This window comes from Haliotis asinina, chromosome 11 (assembly GCF_037392515.1).
Source record: "Haliotis asinina isolate JCU_RB_2024 chromosome 11, JCU_Hal_asi_v2, whole genome shotgun sequence".
Taxonomy (NCBI): Eukaryota; Metazoa; Mollusca; class Gastropoda; order Lepetellida; family Haliotidae; genus Haliotis; species Haliotis asinina.
The window spans coordinates 39177158-39189369 of NC_090290.1; the positions used below are offsets into that span (position 1 = coordinate 39177158).

General features: G+C 41.4%; 1 protein-coding gene across 1 annotated transcript in view; it reads left to right on the plus strand.

The window, feature by feature from the left end:
• The window catches only part of LOC137255411 (neuronal acetylcholine receptor subunit alpha-10-like), a 49431-nt gene extending 39672 nt beyond the window's left edge, over positions 1-9759 (plus strand). Inside the window, exons 4-8 of the mRNA XM_067792853.1 lie at positions 909-1018; positions 1770-2308; positions 6579-6772; positions 8146-8244; positions 9300-9759. Coding sequence (XP_067648954.1) covers positions 909-1018; positions 1770-2308; positions 6579-6772; positions 8146-8244; positions 9300-9677 — 1320 coding nt within the window. The 3' untranslated portion in view covers positions 9678-9759. The remainder of the gene's footprint in view (positions 1-908; positions 1019-1769; positions 2309-6578; positions 6773-8145; positions 8245-9299) is intronic.
• Positions 9760-12212: the final 2453 nt, after the last annotated feature.

The following is a 12212-nucleotide window of genomic DNA, read 5'->3' on the forward strand; positions in this document are numbered from 1 at the left end:
TGTCTACCTATGAAGATGACGAATACGTCACGTCGAGAGGACCCTATCTACAAATTAACTACGTTCCTTTGTTTTATGTTCTCAGACACAGTGTAAGCTTAACCGTGGTCAAGGATACACTTATATCGTTACGAGTTACTGTGATAGAATTTTGGAATATTAAGAGTTGGTGTCTTTTTTACTTTCAAGCGTTTACTGTGTATTATTTTTTTTTCAAGAAACGTTGTGATGTATTTTATTGTGGTAAAAGTACAGTTGTACTTGTTGGAGCTTAGACACTCCGTATTGAAGAGTAAGATCGTGCGCAATCAAACGTAAATACACTTGCTCCCAACAGTTACACATGCTCACACACGGGCGCACACATATACGCACGGACGGTCGATGTCATACCAGCAGCACAAATTGAACACGGTCTTAGTCACAGAGAGAGTGATATACAGGGACACATACATATGTAAAGACACCAGACACTCAAAGGTATCGAAAAACATATAACACATTCATACAAGTGTACAGTTACACAAACACTGGCAGCTGAGACGCAGAATTATGTAGAGAGTGTGACACACAGAGACACATACATATTCATAGACACGCACAAACACAAGACACACAAACACACACGTGTACGGACACATACAGATATACACACGGGTCGGTAAAAGAGACACTGGACACACATGGAAATACACTGAACACAGACACGCACTGAACACACAGACACATCGAGCACAGAGACACTGAAACACATTAAACACAGACACAGAGGGTATAACGTATTCTTTGTACATGTAATGATAATTGCATATTATGAGAAAAGGGCGTATATAAAAGTATTATTATGTGTTCCCACTTGTCCTCCACTTGACGTATATTTATTCTAACCATTGTGATTGACATTTCAGATGTGGTTAGATTACGGTTTGAGATGGGACCCTGACAAATATGGCGGAATCAAGGTCATCCGTCTCCCACACGACTCTGTGTGGCGTCCGGACATACTGCTTTACAACAAGTGAGTCTCCAAGCTTGTTTGCATTATGTAATGCTGAATTCAGCAATATTCCAGCTAACTGGCGACTGTTTATAGGTAATCGAGTCTAGACCAATCAATCCTGTGATTAACAGCACGACCATAGATTTGCGCAATTATGATACGATGTCAACCAATTCACAGGCCCTTATCACCCGATCGCGTTAGTAGCCTCTTACGACAAGCCTGGGTTGTTGAAGTCCCGAGACCGCTCGATGAGACAGTTCACAGACCGTTAACCAAATAGTTTTCTGTCACACGTTTCCAATGTAATTTGTTTCATGTAGTTTCATAGTTTCGTGGCGTTAGAAACCGTCAGTGTGATTTTCCGAGGAGCAGGAACATAAACGGATAAATTGTTTTCAGATGTGACAAGATAATAAACGGGGGGAAATATACAGAACAGCAAAAGAAACGCAACGCCTTTTTGTCAAGGTTTTAAATTGAAGACATATACATGAACTTACTTTTATGAGATTTCATTTCCGAAACTTCCTTTTCTTTTGCTGTTCAGCTTGTTAAATGTGTTGTAAATATTATTGTTTTTTAACTTTCCTATTTTTGTTGACATGGAATGGTGATCGAAAAGATATATACTGTTCATGATGAAAATGTCCACCCCATTCCTCATAATGTTACCATACTAAATCCGTCCTGTATTAGACATGCAAGTCACCATTACGAAAGCGGTATCGTGACCTTCACCTTAATCATATGTACCTTCACCTTGCAGCGCTGACGTCTCATCCTTCTTCTCGTCAATAAGCTCCAACGTGATCGTCAACAACGACGGCAACGTCACGTGGTTGTCAATGGTGATCTTTAAAAGTTCGTGTTCCATCAACGTCCGATATTTTCCATTCGACGAACAGAATTGTTCCCTGTTGTTTTCCTCATGGACGTACGACGGTTTACAACTTGACCTCGTCATGAACTCGCCGCATGGCGACACGTCAAACTATATCCACAACAGCGAATGGCTGCTGGTCAAGCTGCTGGTCAAGCGAAACGTGCAGTACTATTCTTGTTGTGACGAACCGTACCCGGATATAACTTACTATATCCACATCAGGCGACGTCCGTTGTTCTATATATTCAACATGATATTACCGTGTATATTGATAACGTTGGTGGCGTTGTTAGGGTTCTACATACCCTCAGACTCAGGAGAGAAGGTGACGATGGGGATTACGACGTTGCTGTCGATGACGGTGTTTATGATGTTGGTGACGGAGAATATGCCTCCGACGTCGGATGTGCTACCTCTCATAGGTAAGTTATCTCCCTTTCTATGTGGCCGTGGGGTAGCCTAATGGCTACAAGGCGTTCTCTCGTCACGCCGAAGACCCGGGTTCGATTCCCCACACGAATGCAATGTGTGAACTACCTTTCTGGTTTTCCCCACCGTGAAGTTCCAGAATATAGCTGAAATCGGCGTAAAACTATACTCGCTCATTCACCATGTGACATTGCCGCCGGTGGGGCAGGATCCGCTCATCTTTTCCGGAACGATTTGCATTATTTGATAATGATTCTTCTATGCATACTTTTGGGATAGGCAGAAATATATTTTAGCAGTGATTTCTTACGCAAGACAAATCTTATGGATAACAACTTCTTGAATTTATTTCTTTGTTCTATGAATGTAAAACATACCCTTGTCCTCTTGTAAAAACACCAATGGCACCCGTGTATAAACAACATTCTATACATTTATTTAAAAAAGTCTCTGTACATATCTAAGTCAATCAACTTGATTGGAGTTAATCCAGCAATATTTTATATATCCATAATAACATGTACATATGCAATCTATTTGTTAGCCATAGCCATTCACTTCCTCTTGTATTATGTTGTCATAACATTGTGACGTCATGAGCATTGTGACGAGACACATACAGCATCGAGGGACACATAAATGGGCTTCACACAATACCATTGTGGGGAGTCGAACCCGGGCCTTCGACGTGACGAGCAAACGCTTTGACCACTTAGCCACCTCACAGCTTCTCGTAAATATGTGGCACTTCCCTCTGGATCTGTCACAACTGATGGCTAGTGACAGACCATCTGGTAATGTTCAGCAGTGGGATTGGGGTTTAGATCAGTGTCAGGTATTGTTACATCAACGTTCAACGTGATTGCATCGTTTATTCGATACTGTGGTAGATCTGTTCAGATAGAGCTACGTCTGAAGGATCAAATGGAACATCATCGGCCCCAGAGGAATCTTTGTTTGAAGTCAGTTGTTTATCAGGGATGGAATTTGATATAATAAACACGAACACGTGTTCAATTCAATCAGTTGTCACGGTATTTGTAATGTTGAATGCGAATTGGGACGATGTGTGAGTATTAATGTATAATATTATCGTCAAGTGGTTTCTTGAGTATGAGCGCTCTTAGATTTTGTATTGTTTTTATTGTTGAATTTTTTTTTGTGTGATTCGTTCAAAACACAAAAAGTGCTTCCTTTTTAATATCTACACGTGCAGAACTTGTTAAATTTCCAAATGTGGATCTCGTCAGTGTCAGTCGCGATGACTATTTGTCCTGCAGTATAAAAACCTTTTCGGTTTCGACCCATGAAGATTGAATTGGTTTACAGCAACCCAAGCTTGTCGTAAGAGGCGACGATCGGTATCGAGTGGTCATACACGCTGACTTGGTTGTTACATGTCATCGTGTTCCAGTTGCGTAGATTTATGCTCATGTTGTTGATCAGTGGATTGTCTGGTCCAGACCCAATTATTTACAAACCCCATGCAGCGGGAATATGGCTGAATGCGGTGTTAAATAAACAAAACATTTCTACTTAAACTGTTATGCCACTCAGTGTGATGTCCCAGCACCGCCACCCCTTAACGCGGTGCGTCTTGATGGTAAATAAAACAAAATATTTCCCCCTATCCTTCTACAGCTCTGGTATATATTTAACGGAAAACTAAGCATTAAAACATGTGGGCACAGTCTGACCTAAACGCAGCAATAAGAGTAAAAGATGGATTGCTGTGCAAGTTCCACTTTCCGTGACCGAGGCAAGACTCCACCCACACTTTCGTTCCAAATGTCACCTTCTTGACAATGTCTGATGTCACATTTCGCCTACTTCGGGTTAAAATAGAAAGAACTTGGTGGTCACTTTCAACTACTGGATGGATACACAGATGTCATAATCTGCACTGACGGGTGGTCACTAAAGTAATTGTGTGGACAGCTGATTCTGGTTTGATGTAGTGGAGCCTTAATAGGCCTCCTCGTATGTCAGCGATCGTCTTTTGTTGGCACTTTATGTTGACTGGAATATGTTTCCATGGATAATTCAAACTGGTTTGTGTCTGACGTTGACGTCTTCTGTTAACGTTGTCTTTCGTTTAAGACCATTCTGTCACTGTGTATAAAGACGTCGCGTTAGTTCAGTGGTTACAGCGCTCGCTCTTTACGCTGTCTTTCGTTTAAGACCATTCTGTCACTCTGCATAAAGACGTTGCGTTAGTTCAGTGGTTACAGCCCTCGCTCTTTACGCTGTCTTTCGTTTAAGACCATTCTGTCACTCTGCATAAAGACGTTGCGTTAGTTCAGTGGTTACAGCCCTCGCTCTTCACGCTGTCTTTCGTTTAAGACCATTCTGTCACTCTGTATAAAGACGTTGCGTTAGTTCAGTGGTTACAGCCCTCGCTCTTCACGCTGTCTTTCGTTTAAGACCATTCTGTCACTCTGTATAAAGACGTTGCGTTAGTTCAGTGGTTACAGCCCTCGCTCTTCACGCTGTCTTTCGTTTAAGACCATTCTGTCACTCTGCATAAAGACGTTGCGTTAGTTCAGTGGTTACAGCGCTCGCTCTTCACGCTGAAAACCACGGGTCGATTCCTCACATGGGTATGTTTCATGTGTCCCCCGCAGTGATATTGTTTGAATATTACTAAAACCACACTCACTCACTGTCACTGTATACTCCATAGCTAAAACGATCAACAACGCGAAAAAAACTAAACTCCTATTTTGCTGAACACCACAAAGCGAGTGTGAATTGATAGACTAAGTTGTTTGTTGTCATTTATGTAATCGGTAAGGTTGTCAGCCACCTCAAACAGATATGTTAAGTCACATGGAATAGTGATCAGTGGGACTGTTGTAAACATTATGTTGTAATCTAGTCTTTTGAGAAGTGATTCCCTCGAAGGGGTTGTTAACGTGTTATGCTGCCTAAGTTCGTAAACCTTCTCGAATTGATAACACAAAAACATTCCAGATTAAAAAAATACCAGCAATCGGACAATTTAAATGAATTTAAAACAGAAGCGAAATCAAACAAAGATTTGTTTTATCGACGTCGTTTCTCTTGCTCATCGTGGTATCGGTTTTACTGGACTCGGAAGACCTCAGCTTTCGAAGCTCAGTAGGTAACCTTGGTAACAAAGGAGATCATTAAATATGAGTTTCAAAGTAATGCTATCACACGATATCGCGCTGTAAACTGAACAAATCAATACCTGTTTAGTATGCCAAATAATTATGGTCTGTATCAGGGGTCAATGTCATTTGCCATTTTGAAGTCAGATTCATCTAACTCGTTTTAATTATTAAGATCGCGTTGAAACGAAATAAGGTGTTTTTTGAGACAAGGTCCACGTTTGATGAAACATAAGATTATTTCCAGGAGTAATAATTGTGCATGTTCAAATAATCGAATTGTGTTAAAACGTGCTTTGGTTTGGAGGATTTTCAATGTGGCGACCTTGATCTTCTCGCCCAGCCCATCTTTCGATCCCACAACGACTCTCTATAGGGACTGCATGTGGCTCAGTCACGTAGGCACCATGATTTTTTCTAGCGTGTGTTCAGTTGGCATGCCTTGATCCTGTGTTAGCAGGTTCTAATTATTGGACTTGGTTTGCCTGTACCAGCCTCCTAATACTGGTTTCATCAAAGCATTAAAGTTCTTTGGCCGACAGTAGATCAAATGATGCCAACCTTATACTGACAACCAAAAGAAAGTATAATCTTGAACATTGTATCAGTTTCGGATACCCATTTTCTGAGGTATATTGACATGCTGCTTCTGATCTTTCATTGTTTAATCCAAGTTACAGCTAGCATTCAGGGCAACTCTTGTTTTGACTTCGCGAGTTTTAGGTGAACAGGCCTTTACATAAATTTTTATGCGTATGTGGCCAATGGTGGGGCAGGATACGCTAACCTTTACTCGTATTTCACTGCTAATTTAATAGAGACATGCTCATCACATGGTCTGAATTGTACCATTGACTCAGACATGTATTATGGATGTGGAAAGGGTATTGTCTTTGTTACTCTCTGGTTCACGTTTATCTGAGTGAGTGAGTGAGTTACGTTTTACGCCGCCTTTAGCAATAATCCAGCAATGTAACGAAGGGGACACCAGAAATGGGGTTCACACATTGTGGGGAGTCGAACGCTGGTCTTTGAAGTGACTACCAAACGCTTTAACTACTAGGCAACCCCACATCCCCGTTTCATGTTTAAACATTACCAAACATGAGATATATTGCATTTATTGTAGGTATCTACTACGGTATGACGATATTTATCGTTTCCTTCGCAACGGGCATGACGGTGTTCACACTGAATATTCATCACAAGGGCACCAGGGGACGAGAAGTACCCAGCGTCATCAGAAAGATCGCCTTCAGCTGCCTAGCCAAGATGTTCTGCATCAAAGTACAACATGCAAAAACCCCTGCATCAGCGTCGGTGGTAAGTTGACAAAACTGTGTCGAACTGCCAGTTGTTTCGAAGTGTAGACTTTGGGTATTCTTAGATATAGTCATGGAAACGAATAAAGGAACACATGAAAGTGCATGTGTATTGTTATTCTATTCCAAAATTTCATTCACAGTGCAGTATTAGAAGAAACCTGGAAAAGAATGAATGAACACTTGTACTTTCAACTGTTCCCTTATTCGTTTCCATGAGTATATTGTGAAAAAACCATAATCCTCTTGTCGAAGTTCATGTAAGGAATACGGTCTTATCGAGTTATGCGTTGTTCGATAGAGAATGCTGAAAATTTGCCATACGGCTGTGGATTCGGTTGTTTTAAAGGGACAGCATTACACAAAAATTGAAGAAGGCACCCGCGTCTTTATTAAGATGAGGGATAGTCAAAGCTAAAGACACATTTCGCGTAAAACTGCAAGCCTAATACTGAATTACGAACTCACTTGCAATCCGTAATATAATTACAAAATGTAGATCAACCCTAGTCTTGACGCTTTGGGATGAAAACCAAAAGATTTAACTGCGTGTGCAATTATTTGCATTGAATTATGTTGTGGGTTGAATCCTGCAGCTCTACTCTCACGTTGATTATCAAACTGCAACCATGGTAATGATTTTCGAGTTTCACAGAAGCCCTGGTAATGAATTTCGAGTTTCACCGTAACCATGGTAATGAATTTCGAGTTTCACTGTAGCCCTGGTAATGAATTTCGTGTTTCTTCGTAGCCCTGGTAATGAATTTCGTGTTTCACTGTAGCCCTGGCAATGAATTTCGTGTTTCTTCGCAGCCCTGGTAATGAATTTCGTGTTTCACTGTAGCCCTGGTAATGAATTTCGTGTTTGACAGTAGCCCTGGTAATGAATTTCGAGTTTGACTGTAGCCCTCGTAATAAATTTTGAGTTTCACTGTAGCCCTGGTAATGAATTTCGTGTTTGACTGTAGCCCTGGTAATGAATTTCGTGTTTGACTGTAGCCCTCGTAATAAATTTCGAGTTTCGCTGTAGGCCCTGGTAATGAATTTCGTGTTTCACTGTAGCCCTGGTAATGAATTTAGAGTTCACTGCAACCCTGAATGAATTTCGTGTTTGACAGTAGCCCTGGTAATGAATTTCGTGTTTGACTGTAGCCCTGGTAATGAATTTCGTGTTTGACTGTAGCCCTGATAACGAAAACTAAAATACAAAACCAACCATGCTATCAGTTTATTGCTAGCCCAACCTGGACTGAACTACGACTGATCAACATATCAGGTCCATCTGATATGACATCACCCTCCCATTGCTTTATGTGTCAACGCTGTGACCCCACTGACTCGACGTCAATCAGACTCGATTACCTAATGTTTCAGTTCACACCAGACTGCAACGGAACGACCGGAAGTAGCTCCTACATCCGGTTCAAAATGGCGCCTCAAAGCGACCCGGAGAGTGCACCATCAAAGCCAGTTGTAGTAAGTTTCCTACTGGGTGGGGTTTATGTTAGTTTTGAGGCTAGTAAATCAAGACCCAATCTCGTCAGTTACAGCGGAGTTAACGATTACTGCTGGCATCCTCATTAGGAGAAATTAGACACAAGCTCTTAATCAGCTAACGCATCACTCGTGATGTTAAATCATCTGTTAACAATGATTGATTACTCGCTGTTATCAAATAAATTATTATTTAATTCAAAGACGTTTTTGCACTTTTTCCCCGAACAAAGGTTGCTTCCTGTATGTTTGGTAAGTCATATATGTGTCGATTCTGTCAGCTGTATTACAGCGAATTCCACGGACGTGGGTATTCTCACTTATGTCGTGGAGAGTAACACTTTTCTTGATGCCTAAGGACGGTTGGGTAGACTAGCGGTTAAAGCGTTCGCTCGTCACACCAAGTCCCGGGTTCGATTCCCCATATATTGTGTGAAGCTGATTTTTCGTGTTCACTGCCTTGATATTCCTGGAATGTTGCTAAAAGTAGCGTAGAACTAAACTCCCTCGCTCGAATTTGTTCACGACATACCGTGGAACAATACTACAAGCAGAGTAAACACAGTCATTCACTCACCCATTCTTCATGGTTTCCCCGGGTATGATTGATCACTAGCAATCCACAGGATTGTCATAGGAGGCGGCCAGTGCTACCGGAAATCAGAGTCGCTACAGTGGCGTTATTGTTATATCGTACCGTAACTGCGTAAATATGTGCTCATGATGTTAACCACTGGATTACCTGGTCCATGCACGTGCATTACGGAATCATGTAGTTGTAATTAATATACTGAGTATGGCTTAGACAACAGATCGTCAGTATCTATAATATCGCTGCTGACGTATAATTCTTGTAAGGTGAGTGAGTGAGTTTATTTTTACGCCGCACCCAGCAATATTCCAGCTACATACCGTGAGAGTAAGGAATCCTTTAGATCTCTGATCATCCATTCCACATTTCCGTCACTAAGTATTATCCAAAGCATTCTAAGGTCAGTTAGTGAGCATTGCTTTTGTTTTGATTTTTTCTGCAGGATTTCAAACCAGCTGCTCCCGAAGTCCCTCCCACAATAGGCATGGTGGATGTTAAACTGGAGGATCCCTTGTCTACAAACGGCGGGCTCGGTACACACTTCCCGCGCTTCCGGTCTGGACAAGCCGGAAGTAGTGCAGTGGTGGAGAACTTTGAGCAACAATTCATGCGGGTTCTACAAAAAGTGTATCAGACAATTGAACAAAACGAAATACGATTAGCGGACCAGGACAGACGGGAAGCTATCAAAATAGAATGGCAGCAGGTTGCACAGATAGTTGATAGAATGCTGTTGTCGGGATTTGTGGCGCTCACCATGGTTATAACGGGAGTTGTACTGCTCGGAGCACCGGCCTCTGTCAGCAGCCTCACTTCATAATTTGTGATACGGTATTACGGGAAGATGCTGGGACGAAGGACCCAGCATGTACGTCACTTCCGGATGCCGCCATGTTGGTACTTTCAAGGAACAAGGGTTATCACTAAAACACATTTGACATAAAGTGCCACGAATGCAAATCTCAACTCCTTTTTCAATGTTGGAAGAGTTTTATTGCAATCTCTGTTGGTATTTTCAAGGAACAAGGATTGTCACTAAAATACGTTTGACATAAAATGCCAGGGTTGCAAATATCAATTCCTTTTGCAACATTGATGGATTTTTATTGTAATGTACTTTGTTTCAGTTGGTAAATGGTTAACTTTATTTGAAGGAAGGTTTGACTACAAATAGTTGTCAAGTGTGGTGACTGCAGTTTTAAAGTTTGTGGGGCTGTTAATGCCGTTTCAGATGTATTTTCCGATCCAATGTACTGTCTGAGTTTGACGATATCAGAGATGCAAAACGATAACGATTACCCACATTATTCGTTCGCCTACTTTCATCTGTCTGGCTGTCTCAGTGAATGCCGTGAACACGATTTCCGGTGTGATTACATACCACGGTCTGTTCGAGAGATTAAGCAATTGTTTTGTGTCTGATATACAACTGTTATCAGAAAGAGAGGTGGCGTAACGTCCGTCACAATGTTGACCTTCACCTGATCTTCATCTAACTTTTCCCAACATCTCTCAGTTCCACAACTGTGAAGCCCATTTCTGGCGCCATGGTATTGCTAAAATATTGCTACAGCGGCGTAAACCATACGTATATGCCATTTTACACAATCTAAAAAATATGCCATTAATGACGAGAGTTCATACTTCATATATATGATCTTTGTGATCCTTGCTGAGGCACACAGTTGTTGTTTCTGTGCCCCGCAGAAATTTAAAAATTTTAAACGTTCACGACCTCGGTCCCATGTAAAGTTAACAGTCACAGTCAGTAGACGATTATGTGATCGGAGCTTAAGGTGTATGTGACGAACAGATTGTGACAGGTGAATCTATTCAATTCAGTTCAATTCCGTTTTTAAGTTTATCAGTACGGACAAGTTTGGTACGTCAGATATCGGTATTGGTACAGGTTTGTCTGTTTAATAGATGGTGACAATGGACATATAAAGAAGGGTGTACAATTACTGCATACTAATTGACTCAGATGAATCGAAAGCGCTGGCGCTTTTACTATAGTTGTATCCTCCATGTTGGTCTGACAACGTGACACTCCGTGTTTGACTGTGTTGAATTATTTGTTTGACAAGGAGAAACCATACGTTTGTCTAGTGACAGTAGATAGTCACATGGCGACACTACATGTTCATGTACCTATTTGACATGACGTGTTTGACGAGATGTAAAAAATGTTTTGCTGGATGTCACATCAAACACATTATACTAGCCAAAACACGTTACTCGCTAAGTGTTTGATCAGCTGACGCTACGTTTGACCGTGGGACACTACATCTGTATGTTTGACCGAATGACATCAGTGGACTCGTTTTAGAAGAAGCAGCTACATACCGAGACTACATACCTATACAAGCTCACTGACAGCATGGTTGACTGATTCACACCTCATGTAAGTATTTGACAAGCGGTGCTGTATGTTTTACCGAGTGACACTACACGTGTCAGTTTCAGCGTGGGACGCTAGATGTTTGACCGAGTGACCCTACATGAATATGTTTGATCAGGTAACGCTACGTGTTTGACCAATTACGTCACCAAGATGTGTGTGGACTCTCTTGTCTTCAGCGTAGCAGTCCCTCTTGTACACGAAAGGGGCGGACTTCTTGGAGCACTAACAGTTGTTATCAAAGTCTGCACACACGTTTGTTGTTTTAGTGGCGAGGTTTTCATGGATAGACGTGAATGAATATGTGAAACATATCCCAGCTGAAGATTCCTATTTTGGGATATGTCTGAAGACGCACGAGGGACTCTTGCCCGTGGAAAACAATATGTGTTCAGATTTTTCAAATCTGAAATTGAAAATTCAGCACACATCGCATACGTACAGAGACGGAAACGTAGAGTGAAACCCTACGTATCAGGACTGCACCGTTCCGATATCGTCCGGATTGATACACATCAGGATAAAGTAAACCTTGTCACTTGATTACCCTTTACATTATTGACCTCGTCACTGGCAGTAATGATCCAGTAAAGAGAGTGTCCAGATTACTGAGGTTTTGCTGTATGAAAGTGATTCCACTGTACTACTTGCATTTTCTAGTTGTTACACACAATTCTAACGAGGAATATCATATAAAGCAAACGTTTTGTCAAGAAATATTGGCCCTTATTACGTAATTTATGATACTGAAGCGGTCAGTCAAGTGTTGGGCCAAACTATAGTTGAATAGGACTAAGTAGACTGACATTGATTTGTATTCACTAACAGAAGCGTACGTTAGTATCAAGATGAAGGAGGCAGGCTTGTGGTGACAGTGCATGCTCATCACACGATGACGTTCGATTTCTGTATGAAAATGTATGAAACAAGATCGATGTGGTGGTGCTTATATGA